The sequence below is a fragment of the Mus pahari genome, chromosome 5 (assembly GCF_900095145.1).
Source record: "Mus pahari chromosome 5, PAHARI_EIJ_v1.1, whole genome shotgun sequence".
Taxonomy (NCBI): Eukaryota; Metazoa; Chordata; class Mammalia; order Rodentia; family Muridae; genus Mus; species Mus pahari.
Genome location: NC_034594.1, coordinates 138,457,570 through 138,480,666, shown reverse-complemented (window position 1 = coordinate 138,480,666; position 23,097 = coordinate 138,457,570). Strand labels below are relative to the sequence as shown.

The window sequence follows — 23,097 nt, the reverse complement described above, 5'->3', positions numbered from 1 at the left end:
TGGGCATCATTATTCATCCAGCTGTTTCCTGAGTGGGGAGCACCTTGCTTGCTTAGTGTCCTGACTGTGCGCCCCAAGTCGACATAACCACACATGTTACCTAAGCTGAGAGGAACTGCAGGATTTTCCAGAGTTGGCACTCTGGGGAGAATCTTACAGATCGGCTAAGTGTAGTTTCCAAGTTTAAAAATCATAAAGTAAGTAAGACTTCCTCAAATAACATCTTATGCCAGAAAGGAAATGGGTTCTACTGCCCTGGGAAGACAAGACTTCTACCTCCCCAGATGGGTCTTTTCCACAAAACCCACGGCTTCGAGCACCAGGTGAGGACCGATGCTCTGTCCATCATCTTATTTGCGAGATGGGAAAATCAAGACTTGGAGAGAAAAGCCATTATGGTCTCGATTAGCAGCTCAACCGCAGGCCCTAAGAAGATGCCGTCTTTCACTTTCTTGTCCTCAACTGTCCAGTATAAGCCATCTGTTTCCCAGCAGACGCCGCATCCAGGCACTGGTGCCATGGGAGTCTCACATCCAGGCACCGGTAACAATCTTCAGCGATGCACATAGCGCTTGGCTCATTGGCCTGCCCTGTCTGCCACAGATGGATACCCCACCTGCTGTGCACACTTGCTTGGGTCCTGCCTTGCCCACGGACATCAAGCAGAGCCCAGACCTGAGACTCTCCAATGCCAAAGCCCCACCACACATCCTGCCAGTGGAGAAACCCACATCCTCCCCTCAAGAGCCCAGGGGAACCCACTTTTGCTCTCAGGTACAGGGCCGTGACGATGACTCCGTAGATGAAGAGGATGCCATCTAGCAGGTAGCAAAGTTTGGGATCCAGCAGACCGAAGCTCTGTGCCTCTGTGCCAAGAGAGAAAACTGGTTAGCCATGCTGGAGCTGGCAAGACTAGATCCCTCCTACCCCAGGTCAACTCTGTGACAGATTGTAGTCATGACACTAGGCACTAGGTCCGTCACACAGACTACAACCTACAACCTCTCTCACTCAGTCTGAAGAAACCCAGCCTGCAATGGCCAATGTAACCACATGTACCAGATGTAATGAGTGCACCAATGCATACAATGTAACCAATGTACCAGATGTAACCACAGAGGCTGGGAAGAATGAGGGGGCATTAGGAAAAAAACGAAACTGCTGTGCACAGAACTTCTGCTCTGGTGACATGGAAGCCCCGCTGTAAGTGAGCTCTTGCATAAACTATGAAACTCTAAACCTCAGAAATGTACCTAAGTCCTTTATACACAGAGAGAGACTCTAGAGGTTACAAATGTGGGGCTCAGAAATTGAATGATTGGGTAAAATCATCTCAATACCTAGTCACCGTCAGTGAAGTCTTAGATATAGTGGTACACATCGGTAGTCCCATCATTGAACAGGCAAGAGGATTGTGAGTTCGAGGCCAGCCTGAGCTACATAAGTTCCAGGCAGCCTACATGTTTCAGCTTAGAGCCTCTTCTGCTTAGTCTCTTCACTCCAGAGTCACCCCTCTTGCCTTTCTGATGTTTGTCGCACCACACTCAAAGCATGTATGGTACTCTCTAGATAGAAGGGCAGGGGGAGTGAGGGAAAGGAAATACGTTAGATAGAAGGCAGCCTTCCTGTATGAAACACCACACAAAGCAAGCAAACAGAGCACCTTACCGATCCTGACCTCCCTCCCACTGGGTAAGTGTGCAGCAGCTGGATCTGAGAACTGGCCCAGTGTCACAGAACCCTTCCTCTGGCCCTGCCTGAGAACTGCACAGGCAGAGAGAGGTCTTTGTCTTTCCAGCCTAAGGCCAGTAGCAAGTAGCGCCCTCTGGTGGACGCTGGCCAACAGTGGGTAAGGTGGATGGGCGCCATCAAAAGCTGTGTAAGTTCAGGCAAGGTATCCTTTCAGCTGCCTCTTCTGCAAAACAGGCTGAAAGTCTGTGGAGTGTTTATGGCTTTGAGCGCAATCATTAAGGCCCCGCTAGATTGCCGCCAGAAGCACACGGAGCAGGCAGGTAGTGACTATGCCAGAAACCTCTTATCTGTGCCCACATTACAATGGAAGGGTGACTTAAACCTCACTCACTGTCTCCATCACCAAGTCCCTAAAGCCCTCCGTCCTCAGCTTTTAACTCCAACTCTCATCCAGGGTCCCTCCTGGCCCCAGGTCCCTGCTCAGAAACCAGCTCAAAGTGTGGGACTCAATGCAGCCCCACAAATGCCACCATGATGAAGAACTCACTACCACCCTGTCCCTTCTTATCTGTCTCATGTATTCCAGTCTGGCCTTGAACTTATAGAGCCTTGGCTTTGCAATGCCCTGCATCCACATCTGGAGTCCTGGGAATTTACAGATGTACATCACTGTGCTTGGTGATTCTGAGGCTCGAACCCAGGGCTTCATTCATGGTAGGCAAACACTTTACCCACTAAGCCATATCCCAACCCTTCCTCCTTTGCCCTCGCCGCTCCCTTAACCTTAGGGTGCTCTCTAATTCCCTCCACGCCCACTTTGCTTCACCTGGCTCCTGCTCTGGACTGCCTCTGCTCGCTCTACCCAGCGCCTTCAGGAATCAGAAACCTGAGTCCCCCAGTGACAGCCAGGGAATGGTGGCCACTGCAAAGCCTAGATCCTTGCATTGTTCTCTGGATTTAGACTTTCCCTTCTCAGAATGTAAGCCAATGGCTGCATCTTTTTCCTTTTGTCTCCAGCCCCACCCCCAACACCATGCCCACCTGGGGCAGGCATCTCTCAAATTTCCTACAGTTGAGAGGAGGGTACGTTCAGGGATGGGAAGACAGAAGACGATAGGCTCCAGCCCTAGGCTACTCTTTGCTCTAATAATGATCTAAGAAGCAAACCAGACCTCCAGTAAAGCCCCCCCCCCCAAAGCTGGGGCGGCTGTTGTCTTTTAGGGCTGGAGAGATGTCAGCGGCGATTTACAGGGTGGCTGAGATTCATAGAGAAAGCCAGGAGAAAATCACTCAGCTGCCTGTCGTGTGAAATGAGAACAGAAAAAATACTGGACAGTAAATTTAGAACAAATAAGAAGAAATATTTCTTTGTGTTGTGCAGAGTCAGCACAGTAGGTGGCAGGCGGGGAGCTGGGCACACACACCCCGCCCCCAGAGATGAATAACAGGACAAGTTTTCTCACTTTCTTTGTAAAGAGCAGCACAAGTTTTATGGCCAGCAACAAAAGTGCTACGTGTGGGGTTAGCAAGGAGAGGGCATTAATCCAACTCTTTGCACAGACGGTTCCTGTCCCAGGCCCTACCTACAGTCTGTGTACTGAGAGGTGGGCCTAAAGAATGTAGTGATAGCCCAGGAAATTCCATGCAAGAACTCAAGACCTAAGTCAGTTGCATAATTTATTAGCTATTTGTTGGGCAGGCCAAGAGCTGCAGAACTGGAAAGAGACTGCGTTCGGGGCAGGTGGCTTCTACTGTTTCCCATTCCCATTTACTAGCTGTGTGGGCCTAAAAAAAACAAAATAAAACAAAAAAGGCCCTCTGTTCCTAAGTCGGGTTGGGAGTGCTTATATCTGCCTTAAGGGCTATCACAAGGATGCTTTGCCAGGTGGTTTGTAAATGGCAGGTTTTCTATCCTCTATAAAGCCAATGGCGTCTGATGTTCAGGCATCCATTCCAGCAGCAGCTCTTCATGATGTTACTTGTGATTGTATGGTCTCACCACCTCTGATTCCAGCGTCTTCCTTGTCCCCGCCTACTTGCAGGCAGAGACCTGACCGGCTCCTTCCCTGAGCCATTTGCACACCCTGCCCATTCTGTCTTTGCTGCCACCGAAGCCCATCCCTGGCACAGCCCTCAGACGCTTCCCAGGAGGTATCTAGGGGCCAGCTATGGCAGCTGCTTTCTTGTACAATGGAAAAATCACTTTATCTCAGGTCTCCACCCACACTTTAGATCCCAGCACCCAGGAAAACTCCAGCATATGAGAGAAAACCCAGTAGCCAATTAACAGTTCTAGGGCCCCAGGCTGTAAGCATGCCTGCCTGCCTGTTAGGATGGGCTGCCGGGCTCCCTGGGAGAGGTTGACTTAACCACTCCAGGCTAGGGCCCAGGTAAGGGTACTTCAGTACTTACTGTCTGGGGAGACCCAGAATCCAACAGAGCTGATAGAGCCCAAAGCATGGACAGAGAAATGTGGCCTTCTATAGCAATGCAGCCAGACCATCTACACAAGAGAAAATGTCCCAGCTGGGTTGAGAAACACATTCATGCTCTGCTCCAAAGCTGTAATGCTCCTGTCTCTGACCATCTTAAGCCTCCACTTCCTCTCCTTATGGAGGGAGTAATATTACTTATCCCCTTGGTGATGGAGGAGTACGGATACTAGACTTACCAGGCGAGGGGCCTGATTTGCTCCCATGATGCCGGTTGCTAAGAGCACTTCTTTTTCACTTTTAAGCTCAGGGGTAAAAAGCTGTTGTCTTTGCCTTGTGGCAGGCCACCTGGAATAGACTTGGTGTAAGTCCCCAGGGCAGCTAGAGACAGCTCAAGGAACATCTGTCAGAGTACCCACCAGTTCAAAGACTAATGTCCTTAGCAAGAGAGTGCACAGCCATCCCTGAATACCGCACTGTCACCCTCACAAGAGCCTTGGTTCAGGTGCCATGACACATGAACATCAAAGGGCAGCCTGAGGAGACGGGAGTGCTAACAGGTCTCATTCCTCCAGTGACGTGCATCCTGTTGTCAGTGTCTCCCAGCCAGGCTCTTGCTTCCCACAAGAGGGATTAGGTCTTAACTCTGGCCTTCAGTCCTCTGCCTGCCAAAATGACTTAATGAGACTGACACCACGGGGCCGGCAGAGCAAATGGGGTCAAAGTGCATGAGAGGACCCCTGCACAGTGGCATGTGTCAACCCTGCAGGACTCCAGCAGTGTCCTTGTCACACAGAAGCTCTGTAAGTACAGGCAGCAGAAAGTAGAGGACAGGTACTCTGTCCCCTTCGTGCTAGGTTTGGGGACTGAAGCTGGGCAGACTCAACAAATCACAATGGTGGAAGCTGGCCTTCAAGAGCCTGTGAGGATGAAGTCATATCACCAATAGGTATGGAGGACCTGACCATAGAAGATGCTCATCCTAGAGGGGCAGCGGGCATTCTGAAGGCTCCTGGCTTCACAAAGCACGATGAGACTCACATTGTGTTGTTCTGCATACAAGTTCAGAAAACTCGTTCTCCTTGCACAGTCTGGTTTAACGCTCAGTGCAATTGTTTACAATTCCACCAGGTTTGTTGATAATTGTGTTTTCGCAGATAAGGACAAGGCGCCCAAAGGTCGCTGAGCTGGAAAGTCCCTGAGTGCCCCTGGAGCCAAGTTCCTTCTACCCCACTTTGTCCCAGTGCCTTGGGGATTCCTTTCATGGGAATAGCCCCAGGCCTTCATAAAGACTTCTTTCGATTGCATACCATACCGTTAGGGTAAGAAGCGCTCCACCCACCCAACCCCTGGTGGAGAGCTCTCTTTCTCCGTCTTTGAATGTCTAGTTTATAGGACAAATCCTTGAAGGGGAGCCAATTTGAGACCAAGGCCTGGTTCTGCTACCGTGTGACCATGAAACCAACCTAGCCACCCGCACTACCCCCCTACCCCCACCCCCACCCCACTCTATGATCCTCAAGACTCCATGGGCACTCAGTACAAAGGACTCAATGCCATCTGTGGTGACCATATGGCTCATCTAGGTAGGAGCAGCCACCTTCTCAGCCCCTGAGCTTCTTCTCAGCTTGGGACCCCGGGTCTTGCTGACGTCCATCCCCACCCCCACCTCAGACTCAACTGACAGATGACATTGTAGGCTGAGAATTTAGAAAACAGGAAATCACGTGTTCTCAGGAAGGCAGTGGCAGCAGCAGCGGTGGGGGTGTGGAGGGCAGAGCCGGACCTGGTGCCAGCCCACTGACCAGAGCATGGGGGCACACGGGCTTTTCCATCAGGGGTTGCTGCCTTCAGCCTTCATTGCAGCAAGAAGGATGCAAGCTAGACACATGGCCTATCTGTGACAGTCCACTAGCTGGCGGTTCCTTCTGTGCCTAGAACCAGGGGTGAGTTTTATGCAGGCTTCACCGTGACTCTTACCCTACAACTGGGGAAGCTAAGTCTCTGAGAGGCTCTTAAAGACCACTCAGTTCTACCCTTGGGGGTCTTTCTTGCTGGTCTTCAGAGACCGGGGGAGAAAGGTTCCAAAAGCCCTTTCTTCAAGGGTCAAGCCTAGGTGGGGGCTGGGGGTTATGTCCTGGCTGCACCGTTTGGTTAGCTGTTTGAGGCTGAGAGGTGGTACTACTGATACTGAAAGGTCAGGCAGGACACACACTGGCCAGCATCCTTAGTGCCTCGCTTTTCCTTGACTTACTCTGATGGCCCTGACTTTCAAGGCAACTCTCCGAAATTTACAAGTGCCACACGTCATTCTCCCCCCCCGCCCCCCCCCCGCTGTAAGTTGCCCCAGGCCCCTCACCCTCCAACATCGTTCGGATGCATATATTCCTGTTCTGCTATGACGCTTCGAACCTGGTCACTGCCACCTACAAACCACACATCCCCATAATAAAGATCCCAAGCAGAGAAAAGGGACCGTTTTATTTCTTAGATTTAGAGTGATCTTGGGCAGCGATTTTTCCCTTTCTGTTTATTTCCATTAAAGTTGTGGTTTGCACAGTATTTTTACATTTTTCTGTGATTGTGTTTTTTTTTTTCTTCCTATTTTCAAGTAAAATGAACTCATTATAAAAGTGCAGAAAGGTAAGGAAAACTATCAAAATCTCTCATAACGCCATGTTCAAACACAGTCACTTATGAGTACAATAACAGCTTGCCTTCCAACAAGTCTGCTGTTTATCACTTACAATAACCCTGAATCAAAACATTTTTTCCTGGAAAAAAAACAAGCAAAACAAAACGAAACAAAACAAAGCTGTGCTTTTCTTCAGTCTGTGCTATAGCTTCTCAAATGTTATAATGATTAATGTTGTTTTAATGTAACCACGCTTCATATTTGGAGCTACTTCATAGTTTTAGTGCATATCTTAAATTATTTTCGCATCTGCTTATGCGTGTTTGTGTGTGTGCGTATGTGTATGAGTGCACACACATAGGTCAGACAGCAACTTGCCTGGGTTGGTCCTCGATTTCCACCATGTGGGTTGGAGGGATTGAACTCAGGTCATCAAGCTGGATAGCAGGTGCCTTTATCTGCTGGGCCAGCCCCTAAATACTGTTTTTAATGGTCACCTTGTCCTCCTTCACTGTGCTACAGGTGGAATATATAAAGATCTTATAAAAACAATGCATCATAGGGTTGGGTGGGGCATCCCTCACAGTAGAAGCAGAGGCAGAAAGGTTTCTGAGTTTGAAGCCAGCCTGGTCTACATATGGAGCTTCAGGCTATCCAGGGCTACATAGAAAAAGACTCAATGTCAACAAACAAATATACAAAAAAAGTCAACAATGCATATACAAAGGACAATATACAAGGGTGTTGTGTATATTTATATATCGCATATATCAACAGGGACAGAGAGGAGACATATCCCTTCCTCTTGATGCCAGCTTTGGCGTATGGCTGCCGACTGTCACAGCTATGGTCGTGCTTTATAAACACTGGCTCCCTCCACACTTTCAATCTAGAAATGCTTTTAGAGTTGTATTTCATTTAGTGGTAACAATGGACTGAGGTAAACTGGGAAGCTCTCTCTTTTGCAAATAAAGAGATGCAAGTGGGGGTGGGGGTGGGGGCGGGGTGAAGTGACTGTCCTGTGGTCCCACAGCACACGTGTGGCAGACAGAGAGCAAGGCCAACCTCCTCAGGTCTCTACTCTTTTTCTCACTGCACATTAGCCCAACTTAAAGAAACCCTCTCAAATCATGACCCCCGTGTCTAAACGCTAAACAGGATTTTGCCATTTCTCTGAGCTCTTAACTTGTTTCATTGAAAAACTTGGTGCGCAGAGATGTGTACACCAAAGTGATCATTGCATCATTACCCTCATAAGAAGAAGAAGAAAAAACCATGAAGATAACAGAAATGCCTACTTACCGGGAATGAAAAATTATGATGTATTTACATAGCAGTTTTATATGCCTACAAAAGACTGGGGGTGTAGCTCAGGGGGCAGACTGATTGCCAAGCATGCACAGAACCCTGAGTTCAATCTACAGCGCATGTAAGCCCAGCACTGAGAAGCTAGGGACCAAAAGGATGAGAAATTCAAAGCCAGCCTGGGCAAGAAGAAACCCTATTTGAGGAGGGGGGAAACCACCTCTCATTGACAAAAGAGAACTACCTCTGACTGTGCTGCCACAGAAAGATCTCCGAGAAAATTAGGTTAAAAAGAGCAGCCCCGGATACTCTAGAGTGGTATACAAAGTAATTTATATAAAAAAGAGAAACATATAGGCTACATGGGTATATGTGTGCATAAAAGTGTATCTAGATGCAGCTTTGCTCAGGATAACAAAAATGGTGGGAATAAATAGTAGTGATGGCTGTGTGGCATTGTGGGTATTCTTGACAACTCTGACACACTAAAGATGGAGCTGGGACATAGTAGTAGAGTGCTTTCCTAGTGTGATCAAGGCCCTGTGTTTAGCCACTAGCACTGCCTCTACCCCCCAAATATAGAAGAATGACCTTAAAATACATAAGTACTGAGATGGACTGACTATACATACACTCAAAAACAAAGACAAAAACAAAACAAAACAAAACACCACCCAGCGTTCATTGGGGAGATGGCTCAGTGGGGTTTTTACTGTTCAAGCATGAGGACTTGAGGTCAGATCCCCAGCCTTGACATAAAAGCCAGATGTCAGTAGCCTGCATCTGTAATCCTGGTGGTGGTGTGGGGAAGCAGGAAGCAGAAGGCTCCCAGGAGCTCCCGAGCCACATCAGTGACTCTAGGCTACGTGAAGATGAATACTTCAAAAGGTGAAGAGTTGTAGTTCTGACCTCTGGCACTGCACACACAAGACCAGGTACTCATGCATATTTCACACACATTTTTTTTTTACTATGTACATTTCTAGTGCACATAGAAACGGTGAGTGCCGGCCACTGTTTCCGTGATCCAATGCTGTAGACGTGAGCCGTGTTCACTGTACAAGCCCCCAACACACACTTAAAGCACCAGCAGGGCCAGGCAGGTGAGATATGAAGCAGTCCTTCAAATCCAAAAGTCCCTTCAGTGGTCCCACCCTTAGCCAGAATGGGGCGTTTCCTAGGCTCTCCCTGGGTTTCTGGGCCACAGGCTGCTTAGGTTACCCAAAGAAGTCCAATGGCGCGAAGGGAACCAGGAGGACTGCACTTGGTCAGCCTCTTCCTTCAGCTAATCTTGGTGGCCCAGTTGTTCAGGACACTAGATGGGGAGAGTTTATACAGAACCCAGAGCCAGAGTAGAGCTAAACCCAGGTTTCTGTGGCCTTAGCTTGCCTTCCTGCCCCTGGCAGCTCCCAGGGGCGGGGCTGTCGGTGGGGGACAGAGACTGTCACGCGGGACCCCCTCACACTGCAGGCTCTTTGCTTCCTTGGCAGCGCAAAGTACTGATGAATCACTCTGTGGTTGTATCACCCTGCCTTGCCCAGATTAGAGGTTGGGAGATAGCCTGCCATTCTAATTTTAGAGCGATTTTGGGCTGTTAAGAGGGGTCCATTCATCAACTGCCCGGGAACCTCCTGCGGTGAAACCTGGGTGCGCCCAGCGGACACATTTGAAACAAGTTGCTGCTGGACTTTCTTTCCAACACCACTTAGAGCTCTGGCGTGCGGGAGTTCATCGTGAAAAGTGAAGAGCAGTGAGCAGGGACATCGAGGGTGGGGGGTGGGGGTCGCTGCCCTAAGCTCCGCGGCTGTCCCGCCCGCTGCTGTGCGGTTACCGAGAGGCACCCCTCCCCCTTGGCCCGCAGCTGGCTCCCCGCTCGCTCGAGGTTTCCTGTCGAGCGTCTCCATCCAGGGCCGGGTTATCGCCAGTGATCTCCCATCTGAACCGCTCACACTCCGCCGCGGCCGCCCCCACTTGTGGTCCCTTTCCCCGGAACCGCACCGCCCCCGGACCTTTCGCAGAGCCTCAGCCCGGGAGCATTTGGAGGGGCAGCTGGGGGTTGCTTTCTGACATCGGGGAGCGGCTGTCCGGGTGTCCCCCCTCTGAAAGTCACGAAAAGGGCTAGTCCCCTGTCTGGGTTTGGGGACTGTGGGACTGTGGCCACGCGCACGTCTGTCCATGGTGGCACGGGCGGGAACAAGGAACCAGTTTCTAAGCTCAAGGCTGTGTGGGCTGAAACTGGTAGGTGGGGGACTGGTCCCCGCCCCAAAGCACCCTCCACTTCCCTCCCTGAGAGAGCGGGAGGGGGCAGGGCGGGGGGGGGAAGAAAGACTCTCTGCTCTTCGCACAGGGGGACTCCAAATGTCGTCAAAACTAACACTCTCAGAATGGAGAGCTTTCGTTTCGAAGCCCCGTCAGCTCGGAGCTCTGGGGCTTTCCTGGCTCACATACCCAGCAGGTGGAGAGTCACCGATTTTATTATGTGGGACATTCCCGTGTAACTTATTGGGAGTATAAATTAGAATGTGAGATGCCCAGGGTTGTCTGGCCTCCCATTCGTGGCAGGAATGAGGAGGTAGGCACTGCTGAAGAGACAGTGGTTGTCCTGCTATCGGCCTAGGCTAGAATTAGTGAGTTGAGCTCATCAGCTCTCATGAGAATGCACTCAAGAAAAATACAGATATACATAATTAACAACAACAACAGTAGAGTGGATGAGCTAGCTCCAGGTGGTATGGAGGTGTGTAGGCTTCACTCTGTTTGCCTTTGAGCAGAGCCCACCAAGTCAGCTAAAGGGTTGTAAAGTCTTGATTTGGGTCTTGCATTGGAATCATTTGTGCCTCCAAAGGTGGAGTGTTCAAAACTGGTTCCTCATGTTGTCATGGCTAATACTCTTTGGGAAGCACAGCCTTCTGAGGTGGATAATCTGGAAATGTCTATAAATATAAATATATCCACTCCCCCCCACACACACACTCCCAGCATTTGCCGACACACAACTCTCCCAGGGACGGCAGCCTCAACCGGAGTTAGAACCACACTCTCTCCCTTTGTTGGATAAACTCAAGAGAACCATGACTTTGGCATTGTAAGGGTGTCACATTCGGTCTTGTCAGTGTGGACACTGTAGTGCGTACCTTTATGAAACACACAAAGAAGATCCTAGAATGTTCTGTTCTCCTTCCAGCCCCACTGTCCTCCCATGATGCCACTCTCTGAGGACCAGATGGGAGGTTGCTAGTGACTGCCTTGAGAGACACCCCACCCACCTGTGTCTTGGGGGATTCTGAAACAGGTGCAAGATGCCAGCCTGCTTAGGGGCAGAAGTGAGTGTCATGCTCTATTAACCCCATGGGTGTCCTTGTTCTTGGTATGAAGCCATAAGCCACTCTGGGCAATTTAGAAACTCAACAGATTGCTTGAGGCAGGAATGGAGGGGGTGAGGGAGTGGGGGAAGTGAGGGGTGTGGGGGGAGTAGGGGTGGGGGTGTTAGGGTGGAAATAAGAGGAAACCTCACTCAAGTTGTGGCATATTCTAGTCTTCCTTTTCACAGTTACTTTGTCACAGAGAACAAGCCTAAGCCCCCTGCAGACCAGAATGACGAAAAGAATGAAAACAAACAAACAAACAAACAAAAAAACAAAAAACAAAAAACAAAAACCTGCCGCTGCCAGAATGAAGCTGGAATCCTTCCCCTGCCTAGACCCAGCTGATCTAAGGACTGAGAGCAAACTCCAAGGTACGGGAGCAACCTGGGAAAGGCCATGCTTTGTGCTGAAGGCAGGAGAGCAGAGCGCCTGTGGTGTTGCTCCTGAGTGCTGGCCCTAGTGCTCCCCACAGATCCTGCCTTCGTCCACCCAACCCCAAGCTCTTACAGCCTTTCTCAGCTTTCCAGTTCCACTGAAGGTCCCTCTCCCAGGAACTCCAGCCTACGCCAACCTCAAAAGTATCCATGTTTTGTTCTCAGTGCAAAGAACACGTTATTCTGCACTGCTCCTTCCTATTCAACAAACTCCATGTAGCCCAGGACAAACCAAGGTAGTTAGGTTGTTAATTCTTGCCTCTCCACCTGGTGGGAAGCCAGGTTTTAGGCAGCCTCTCCCCCCACCTCATGAATAACATAATTGCTTAGATAATTAGGAGAGTGATTGATTGGCTAAAGGTCATTAGTGCTATAAAATAAAGGAAACCTGTAGCTTACATTTCAAAGAGCCATTGTGTGAGAAGAGCAAACCTGTCCCTCCCACTCCCACCCCACTCCACCTCTACACCCCCCTTCCCACCATGTGGGAGCTTTGGCCAAAGCTAACACTCAACGTGTGTGACCTTTGTAAAGTTATTTCCCCCTGGTTTTTTTTGACTCCTAAATAAGTTGTTAATCTAGTAACTTCTCTGGTTCACTCCTGTTGGGTCCGGCTCTGGGATCCCAGGTTCAAAGCTTAATCATCAGAAGAAAAATTGCTTATGATTGCTTCCCAAAGTGGTCACAGTGTGTCAGATTCCCAAACTGCTCTCCACTTTCACTTTGATCTGGGAGTTGCAGGCTTTGTCAGGGGCTTGACACTGAGCTTGTCCATTCTAGTCCTAAGGAAGAGTGACCCGTCCTGTTTTCCCAGGTCAGACCCAGGTTGTCATCATGCCTCTGCCCTGCTTTTGACACAGGCCCAGGTCCTGTTGGGGCAGCATCCTTCTGATGGTTATTCAAAAAAGCAACCCCAGAGTTCATCTGGAAGGGGCTGCCAGCCTTCGGGGAATCAGCCAACCGTTCTTAGCTTGCCAAATCCCTCATCTTTCAATATTCAGCATAAACGTCACCCGCTCTGGGCACATTGCTGTGCTGTGTTCAAGTAGGGTGGGTTTTAGTGGGGGCCTGTTTCTAGTCTACAGGGTAACCTAGAAGTCATGGGGTAAATTTACTGTTAAACAGGATATCGGGTTAACTGGCTGGCCACTGTGCACCCACAGACCCAGCAATTCAGGAGCAGAGGCAGGAAGAATACTGGTGTCCGGCAGTTGAGTCCGGCCTGACTCCAAACAAAATATTCAAGATTATTTTCAAATAAGATATTCAAATTTAAACTGTAGAAATGGATATAATTGGTGATCTTATCAAAACAGGTTAAAAAAAAATACAACCTCCACTGTATGTCCAGTTCTTATGGAAGGCCTGTATGTTTTAGGTTTTGTTTGTTTGTTTGTTTGGTTGGTTGGTTGGTTTAGTTTGGTGGTTCCACAGTAACAATTGTGTCCTTTGTTTTACATTTAGAGGGTCTGAGAAGGTGTCTGAAAGGTTGAGGAAGCCCTATGCAGCCTGTTATTCCAAATGTAGCTAATGGTCGGCTTTCCCTGAGAACACTGCAAGGTCGGAGACCTTTTATTTACTTTCTGTCTCTACTAGCCAGTGTGCTGTGGGAGGCCATAGCAGTGTGAGACCGCCTGTGCTTTATACCTGTATCCTTCCCTTCATGGCTGAGCCCAGAGCAACTCCCACCCTTCCTGTGCTATCAGCTCTTTGTGCCTGGACTTCCCAAAAACGTTTGACAAGACGAAGAGAAATGCAGCTTCAGAAAAATCTGCCCCGTGCACAGCACGATGTAGAAAAGAGACCCAGTTTTCCCCTTAGTCCTGCCGCCTGCCTGCGGTGACTTTTTTCTAACTTCAGAAGGGCTGCTTTGCTGGGACACAAAGCACTCGGATTTCCCAGCTTGGAGATGCTAGGGTGACTGAGGCTGTCGAAGCCAGCCGCGCGGACTTCTCAATCCTTTCCTGGAGGTGTGTTTATCAATCTGGCAACCCTCGGGTGCCCAGCCCACGCCCGGCTAGCACCCGCCTGTGACGTACTTCTCGTGGATCAAAGGCGCGCAAAGCCCTCAGTGCAGGCAGCTGCTGAGGACTCACAGGGAGCGAAATGCTGCGGGTAGGGGCGGTGGGTGGGCGGACCTTTGTGGCTGCTCTGCCCCTGAGACTGAGTGCACCCTGCTGGCCGCCACACCCAGCCTGGTTCAGGGTCTGGTGGCCAGCCTAGGGCAAGCCACACTGATCAACCTGGGGTGCTCTTGGAGAGTCCAGGACCTCTCACCAGGATGGCCAGGAACCCATGAGAGCCATGGGCTGCACCTTAGAGCTATTTCTGCCATAGGCTGCACCTATTTTTGCCGACTCTAAATCTATGTTACATCTTCTACAGAAAACAAAACAAAACCAAACCAAACCTCAAACACTAACAGTGCTTTCAGCTCTGGCTCGTGAAAATATGGGTTGTCTGGTTGTTCTTTGGCATCTCTTATTTACCCAGCTTCTTCAGTGCATACAAATACATAATTTTGAAATGAGAGAAAAAAAGCCACTTTACACCTCTCACTAATCGGACCTTCCTTCACTAACCTCCAGCTCTACCAAATGTCAGTTGACATTAGGTCTTTGACTACTTAAATTACATTACATTCACACACACACACACACACACACACACACACACACACACACACATTCATGGCAGGCTGCAGCAAAAAGGGCCACTGATGGAATGCTGAAGTTAATGGTTGGTTCTGACCAATTTAACCATGAATGCAGGAAACTGAAAAACTAGTAGGGTAAAGTTACAAGGATCTTGGAGGTCCAGCCAAGCTGGTCAAATACCTAATCTACACAGACAGACACCAGGTCCTCTGGCTACAAGGTTCTCTTCATGCCCGCGTGGCTGCAGCAGCTGATGGTGCAGAGGCTGATGATGGTGCAGAGGCTGATGATGGTGCAGAGGCTGAAGTGTCTTACTCCCTCAGAGCTTGACATTCTCTTTTTACTCCACAGGGCTGGTACGTTTCTGCTGTCCACCTCCTTTCCTCTCCTGGGCCATCGCATCTTCAGACCTACCTGCTTTTTCCCTCCGGATTTTTCTCCCTGTTGTCTCTTCTCTGTGTTTCTCCCCCCATCTTATTTTTTACTCTCTCATCTCCTCTTGCTCCTTTAATTCCATTTGACGAAATGGTCACTGCCAGAAGTGATACGACTAATCCCCTGTGGTAGCCTTGGACAGCTTGCCGCCTGGCAGCCCTGATCATAAGGATGGGGGACCACTCCTTTTAAGTGATCAGCTTCCTGGGAGACCAATGGCCATGGGCCATCGTGACAACCGTTACATGAGTTCCATTTGGCTGTTTGGTCTACAAGATCATACTACTTGATCTGCTGCAAGTAGATTGCCATCAAGCCTGCAGTGACTCTGCGTCGGCAAAGCTTTCTGACTCCCCAGTCAAGTGGAAGCAACAAGTGCAGAAGTCCACAGTCACATTCAGTGCCCTTTAAAAGGAACATACCAGGTGAGCGTGGTGACCCCAGCTCTCAGAGGCACAAGTAGGCAAATCTCTGAATTTAAGGCCAGCCTGATGGAGTTCCAGGATAGCCAACACTGCTACATAGAGAAACCTTATTTCAAAAAAAAAAAAAAAACCAAACAAACAAACAAACAACCCCCCCCCCACACACATCTCCCAATTACTCTCCCTCATTCCTGCCTCCAATCTGACTTCAAATGTCCAAAGCCCTTCATACAGAGTACCAGGGACCTCAGAAAGTTGTCTATAAAAAAGAAAAAAAGAAAAAAGAAAAGAAAAAAGGAAATGGGGAGATGGAAGATAATGCATATATACACATTTATAAAAAACTAAAGGAACATTTAGGCGCGTTAGTCAACTGTATCTGAGTTTATGATTTGCTTCTCGTTTTTCTTGGTTCTAATTACTTGGAACCTGAACTGATTTGTGCTTATTTATTAGTAGAATGTGAAATTCAATGAGCCATTATTTTAGGGATCAAAATGGAACTTTTAGCAATTTAAACAAACAAACAAACAAACAAACAAACAAAAACAGACCTCCTCCAAACAACCGTCTAGGGAAATAGATTGCTCAGCAGTTAAGAGCACTGACTGTTCTTGCAGAGGACCCAGGTTCAAGACCTGGCACCACATTGTGGCGCACAGCCCTTTGTTTTGTTACTCCAGTTCTCAGGGGCTCCAACACCTACTTCTGGCCTTCTTGGGTCCTTTTTGTATGTGATACACAGACATGCATGCTGGCAAAATACCTGTAGATGTACAATAAATAACTATCTAGAATTGGGTCTAAATCTACATAAGGTTATTCCCTGAATCTACTAGATTAATAGAAATAACCATTTACTGCCTGACTGAAATCAGTGCTTCATTAGCTAACACATTCGCCTTTTTCTGTGAGCACTGTGCCTCTACGCATTTACAGGAGGCGGGCCAAAAATACCAAAAAAAGGGACTTTTTATTTGGTTGGTTTGTTTCGAGACAAGACTTCACTCAGTAGCTCAGACTGGCTTTGAACTACTGTATCCTCTAGCCTGGGATCACGAGTGGGAGTCACCACAGCCAGCCGCTTGTTTTTAACATTCTTGTTTGCCAACTTGAGAAGCTTACACTCCTGGAGATGGCTTTCTCATTACTTGAGAAAACAAAAACACCTCCAGAAATTCCAGCACTGGCTAATAAGACACATGCCTTCAATCCTAAGTACTTCAGACACTGTATTTCTGCAGATGTGCCATCTGTGGCCAGTAGCAATTGTCTTTTCAGTGGGCGATAATAAAAGCCGTTTTCAAGGTCCTTTCCCGGGAGGAGCCTGATTTATAAATGGAAATAACAAGTTTATAATTTTCCCCAAGCAGATGTCACTCCCCTTGAACTACAGTTGCCCCGGGGATTGCCATGTTGTTGGCTGAATGCTAAGCTGCGTTGGGTTGTCTTTGAGGGAGCTTGTTTATCTCCGCAGCCTGCGTTTCTGGCAGGGTTTTTACAAACACTTTGCTCCAAATGCAGAGGCCACCTCCCCGCTGCACATGGGCTCTGCAAAGCCTTGCTCCTCTCCAGGGGAGGACAAATTTAGTTGTACTCTAACCTATGTAAGGGCTGCTTTCCCCAGAGTGACTCAGACAGCCCAGGAGGACCCTTCTGCAATGGATTCAGCTCTTTGGCCACGGGGCTAGCTGTCCCCTGCCTTGGGTAAGGGTGCAGATTCTCAAATCTCCGGAAATCCCCAAAGCCATTTTTCTCTTTCTCCACTCCCACCGCTTTTCTGAGAGAAAAAAAAAAAAAAGCTGAGCAAGCAGATTGAATAAAAAGAGGAGGGAGGAGGTTTGCCTGAGCTCTTTCTGGCTAGGGGACACCTGGGACCAGAGGATGACAGCAAGGATGCAAAACCTTCATTGCCTTTGTTTCAGGGGCAAAATTTCTAATAAAAAAATAATAAAATAAAAACGAGATGGGAGAGGGGTAGGACGTTTACCGGAAAGATTCCAGTGTTTATGCACAGTGTGTTCTGTGACGCAGACCCCACCCATCCCTCTTCACCTACCATCTTTGGTCTCTTTTTTTTATTAACTTTATTCTCTCTTCTTTTCTTTCTCTCGCTCTTAAGCTCCTCATCCCCACATTTCCTTCCTCCCCACCTTCTTCCTTCCGAAGACCTGTCTGTCTGAGGGCAGAATGATGTGTCTACAAGATCCACACATATCTCACCACACCAGCCCACCTGGGGTGGCTGTCCTGCAGATGAAGTGGATAGTGATGGCTCAGAGGTGTCCCCACTCCCTTTCTCTTCACCTCTAGTATTTCTTAGGCTCAATAACCAGCAAGAGAAAGAACTGGCTTCGCTGAGACATTTGGGGGAACCCATTTATTGCAGAGCAGCTGGAGTTATTTATCTAGCCCAGGCTGCCAGGAAATTCTGAGCATCTAGTCATTTGGAGGTCATTGATGACTGGCCGTGCCCTCTTGGAATTTCTCTGGCTCCAGTTACAGCCGTTCTCTGAGCAGCCAGCTGGGCGATATTAACTCACTATCTCTTTCCTCTGCTAATTCGAGTGCTGAGATGATACATGGCCAGATACACATGCACACTCCTGCCAGCAGTTGCCAGGGAATATTGCTTTTTTGGACTTTGACACCAGCTCCAACTTTGAGAGGAATTTAAGTGATATTTATTGCATAGAAATTCCTTTCTGTAGCTCTGTGCTCCTGGCTCAGCCTGCTGACAACACACTGGATTTATTCTGGCATCAACTTGCTGTGGAGACCAAGACTCAGACTTAATTAACTTCATCGGGGGCTGGGGTTGCAGGTTTGGAGTTTTCGGCCCAGCATAGATCTCATTCTGGTTACCAATCAGGCACTCAGGAGACCAGAAACCAAGCAAGTTACCAGAAGCAGTGCCTCCCCCAAGCATGCCTTTCTATCAGCCAGAGTTAACTGTGGCCCAATCAGCAATGCTTTAAATCAACCCCAGGAACTACATAGGTTTGAGTTTTAATTCCATTTCTATGTTCTACTAGAGTCTGTCTTGTGTGAAACTGTGTGTGGTGTGTTGGGGTGTGCATACCATGCATACCGTGCTCCAAGCGTAGAACACAGAGAACAACTTTGTGGAATCTGTTCTCTGCTCTCACCGTTATGTGGGTCTGGGGATGGAACTCTGTCTGGCCAGCTTGCACACAGCAAGTACTTGTTCCAATGACTCGTTGCTCTGACTTAACTGTGTGTTGGTTTGTTTGTTTGTTTTTTGAGACAGGGTTTCTCTGTGTAGCTCTCGAGGTCCTGGTACTCATTCTGTAGTCTAGGCTGGCCTTGAACTCAGAGACCTGCATGCCCCTGCCTCCAGAGAGCTGGCACTAAAGGTGTGCACCACCACAACCAGGTGTTTTTTGTTTATTTGTTTGGTTGATTGGTTTGGGTTTTTTGTTTGTTTTTTTCTCCAATATTAGAATTTGGAACCAATTTTGTCAATGAAATTACCATTTTGATATATGATTTTTCTATGTCCATTTTTAAAATTTTAGGAGCCTCCCAAATATAGACTATAAGGTTTAATCTAGTTTCATTATTGTCCTTTAGACATAACAGAACTGATGCACAGATGAATTCACAGAGACTGTGACAGTGTACCCAGGACCTGCACAGGTTCAATCCAGAGGGGTCCCAACATTGAGAGAGAAGTAGACCAGGGGTCCCACGCTTAATCAAGAAGGTATGTGCAATTGATACCTGCTGGTCACAGTGGCGTGTCACTACACTCCTGAGCAGACCTCATGCTTAGTTGGCCAACAAGAAACTAACTCCATGTTTTGTTTTATCTGTAAACTTTTTGTTTCGTCTTGGCTTTTTTTTTTTTTTTTGTCTTATTGGTCTTTAGCTTGTTTCTTTTGATTTGTGTTTTTGTGAGCTTGGCTTTTGTATTGTATTGTATTGTTTCTGAAAGAGAGAAGGAGAGAAAAAGGAAGATAAAGATGGGTAGGTTGGGAGGTGGGGGTGTCCAGGAGGAGTTGGGAGAAGAGAAGGGACATGATCAAAACATTTCAGGGAAAAAAATTAAATCCAGCTACATTTACAAGGGAAAGCACATATGGATGTGTGTGCAAGTGTTTGTGGATATGTACGCAGATCCATATACACAGACTCAAATATATAAGTAAATATACACATGTGTATGCACACACATACATGTGTGCATATGTATATAAGATATGCTTTGTAGCCATTTCAGCTTTCACAGTGTTAGTCTGGTAATAACCGCCACACAAGCCAAACCGCTGGACACTTTGATTAGCCGGTAAACGTGCAAAGGCATCCGAGAAGCCAGCTCTTGTTCCAGAAGTACGTTTCAGCTCCAAACCAGAACCCACAGGCGACTGAGGATTTATTACAAACACTCATTGTGCACTCTCACTTTAAAAAAATTTATTGAGGGCTCTGAGCTTGTTAACAAAGATTTACCATTCGCTCCTGGCTAATTCCGAGGTTAACATCAACTCCTTTTTTTTTTCTTTTTCAGCCCTTCGTACAAACACAAAGCCTAAAACCCTACTAGTGCTCCAGGTGGAAGACTTGGCTGAGAAATCATGCTTTGCCCTTCTGCCCTGTTCCTTTGCTACTCGAAAACCTCCCAGCGGATTCGAGCAGTCAGAGGACTGTGAATTCCACAGAGGCAGATCTCCGTTCAGCAGATAATTCTGTTGTAATGGTTATTACCACCTTCCAGCCTGCACAGCTCAGATAAATAGAAAACGCATTCAGTGTTTACATGTCTTCCCAGGGGACTGGGAAGCAGGCTGATGCTGGCTCTAATTGTTATGAGAGAGTCGCACGGCTCAGACCTGGCTGTCCCAGCTGGTCCCTCCCACTGCTCTTTCTGGGGCTAGCCTGCTTTTGAGTGGTTGTTTTGGGTTGTCCTGGGGTCCTGCTTTGGGGTCAGAGTTGTTTGTCTGAGTGTGTAGCCCCACCATCACCTCCTCAGCCCCCTAACTCACCCAAATGAAACCCAGCAGAGTGGCTCATATTCCAGTGACCTGAGGCCACTGTCTGGTCAGTTTAATATCATTGTGGCTCAATGTTAGAGTCTTTCCCATTGTAGACACTTCCTCATTCTAGACATTTGGTGACAAATCGAAGTATAGGAGCCATAGTACATGCTGCAGCTCTCAAATTCCCTTAGCCAATTCATAATTGACTTTTAAATCATTTAGGTACAAAAGCAAATAATAATAGCTCCTTGGTTCAGTAGCTAATAAATTCTAGCTCATGAAAACTGAGAGAGAAGGCTGAGCCCATAAAGATTAAATATTTATGTAGATACTACACGCAGGGTGACATATAAATGCACATACACACACATTTTAGGTACTGCTGTTCATTTTTAATTCCTTGTGTGATATCCAATAAGAAAAAAAAATTCCAGCAGAGGAAAAAAAAATGAAAGGAAGATTTATGGCCTCCAAATTAATACAAGAAAACATCGCTGTAATAGCTACCCTCTTACAGCAGGAGCAGGGAGAGAGAGGAGATTCAAAAGATATTGAATTGATAAAATTATCTTTTCTCTATTGCGGGAAGGGTGGGTTAATATCCATAAAGAACGTAGAACTCCCTCAGTCATGAGGATGCCCTATAAATACAAACCATCATTATAATTTATTATTGAACAGAGTCCATTTTTTTCATCTAAGCCATTTTTCAAACCCCTTGGAGCTCAGGCTCCTCTGATGGGAGCCCTGACATTGAGCCAAAACACCTCTCCCAGGCACGGAGCAGCCATCTATCAGTGTAATGTGCAGACACCTCAAAGTCAGCCTCCTCGGGAGCCAAGAGCCCTAGGCAGGCAGGCTCAAGCTCAGCCCCACCACTCTGGTCCAGCACCATTGAAAATAGTCTCACTAACCTGCTAACCTCCGTGTCTTCTTCCCAATAAGGAAGGCTTTGGCCAAGGGACACACAATTCTCTCTTCCACCCTGTTCATACTAAGTTGTGCCTTCTCTGGAATTGTAGTTAAAAATCTCTAGCTGTGAGAGTTCAACAACAGTCAAGTAGCCCTCGTTGCCCCAAAGAACAAAGCGGGTGGTCTCTTTCTTCATAAGGGAAGGAGGGTCCGGGCTCCAACCCTAAAGAAGAAGCAACTGCTACGCAGCACGCAGGAGGATAGCTGAAAAACTGGGATCTGATCCTGAAATAGATCTTTACAAATGGAGGGGCTGGGGTGTGCTCAGTGGTGCGGTGCTTGCCTGGCACATGGAAGATTCTGGGTTCAATCCCTGGAGCCACCAAATGACATCAACAACCAAGACAAAAAGGAACTCACGAGATAGCTCAGATGGGCTGAGTCCATTTAAGCAAACGTGGCCAAGCTGAACTGAGCGTCTGCAAGGCTCATGACCACAACCAGAAGATGGAAACTCATCTGATTCTTCGGATAGAAGATCCAGTTAGGCGGTTCATCAAGGAGAATGCAGGGGTGAGTGGGAGGTGGCTGGGGGGGGGAGGGCGTGGTGGGGGTGGGGGCGGGATTCAGACACCTGCCTCTTAGCACTCACCTTCCCAGTGTGGTCATTGTGGATGTTAGCCAGTTAACACACTCACTAAGCACTTCTCAAACACTGAAACTGCATTTTCCAATCTTTTGTGTTATCTTGACATGGCTTTTTAACCCCAAGAACAATGTGGGCCCTCACGCACATGCGCACACATGCGCATGCGCACACGCACATATGTGCACATGCATATTACCCATGAGAGCTGGACCTGAGAGAAGATGGCTAGATGAAGGCAAGTGCCATGCCCCAAATCAGAGACCTTAGACTAAGTAATCCCCAGAGTTCATTTGTTTGATCTGATGAACACTCCAGAATGTTTACCCAGTGCCTGTGGCTGAGGACGGTGGAGCATACTGTTCCATCTCCCCAGCTGCTGGCGCTCCCTCTGCCAAACGGCTTGGAGAAATACTTGAGAGTTCATTTCTCATCCTATTTTCTCATCTACTGACACTCCTGTTGGGATCTCAATCACTCATCCTCAGGGTTTTATAATACCTACTGTGTGCTGTTGACCTTTGTCTTCACATCTGCAGTGGTGGCTCTTCCCGGAAATCCAGGCTGGGCCATCCGCTTAGACAGAATGGAGGCTGCAGAGTGTTTAGTCATAAACTAAGACATCTCTAACTCTGTCGGACGCCTTTGCCTTCTCTTTAGCATCTCCTCTCCACCCCCCACCCCCCACCAAACTTGTGTGTTGGAATATACTAGGAAGAATTTGATTTCTTAATTCAAAATTGGGGGAAATTTGATGTTTTTTCTATATAGCATTTCTGATAATGGAAATAAAAGTACTGATTATAGGAAAATTGTAAAATACTGGAAAGTGCAAAAAAGAAACTAAAGTCTACCCACGACCTCACCATTCAAATGTGGTCACTGTTAATTAACATTTTGATACTTTCTTCTAATTTTGCTTTAATGTATTTTTAGAGATTGGTAACATATCCTCACCATATCCTTTACTGTCTGGAGATATTGTTGTATAGTCACCCTGTGCCTTTAGAAATGGAAATTTTTTTTTTTACTATTGTGTTACAGTAAACATCCTTAAATACGGTGTTCTCTCTGTGATTCTTTTTCCTGCCCCTGCACTGCTGAGAATTGAACTTAAGGCCTTATCTTGTAAGCTCACCACTGGGTTATGCCCCAGCCC

General features: G+C 47.8%; 1 protein-coding gene across 4 annotated transcripts in view; it reads right to left on the bottom strand.

Moving 5' to 3' along the window:
- Cd247 (CD247 molecule) overlaps positions 1-23,097 on the bottom strand; it is a 75,703-nt gene that overhangs the window by 12,479 nt on the left and 40,127 nt on the right. For all 4 annotated transcript variants that reach the window (XM_021198726.2, XM_021198728.2, XM_021198727.2 and 1 more), the window contains exon 2: positions 763-866. In XM_021198726.2, coding sequence (XP_021054385.1) covers positions 763-866 — 104 coding nt within the window. The remainder of the gene's footprint in view (positions 1-762; positions 867-23,097) is intronic.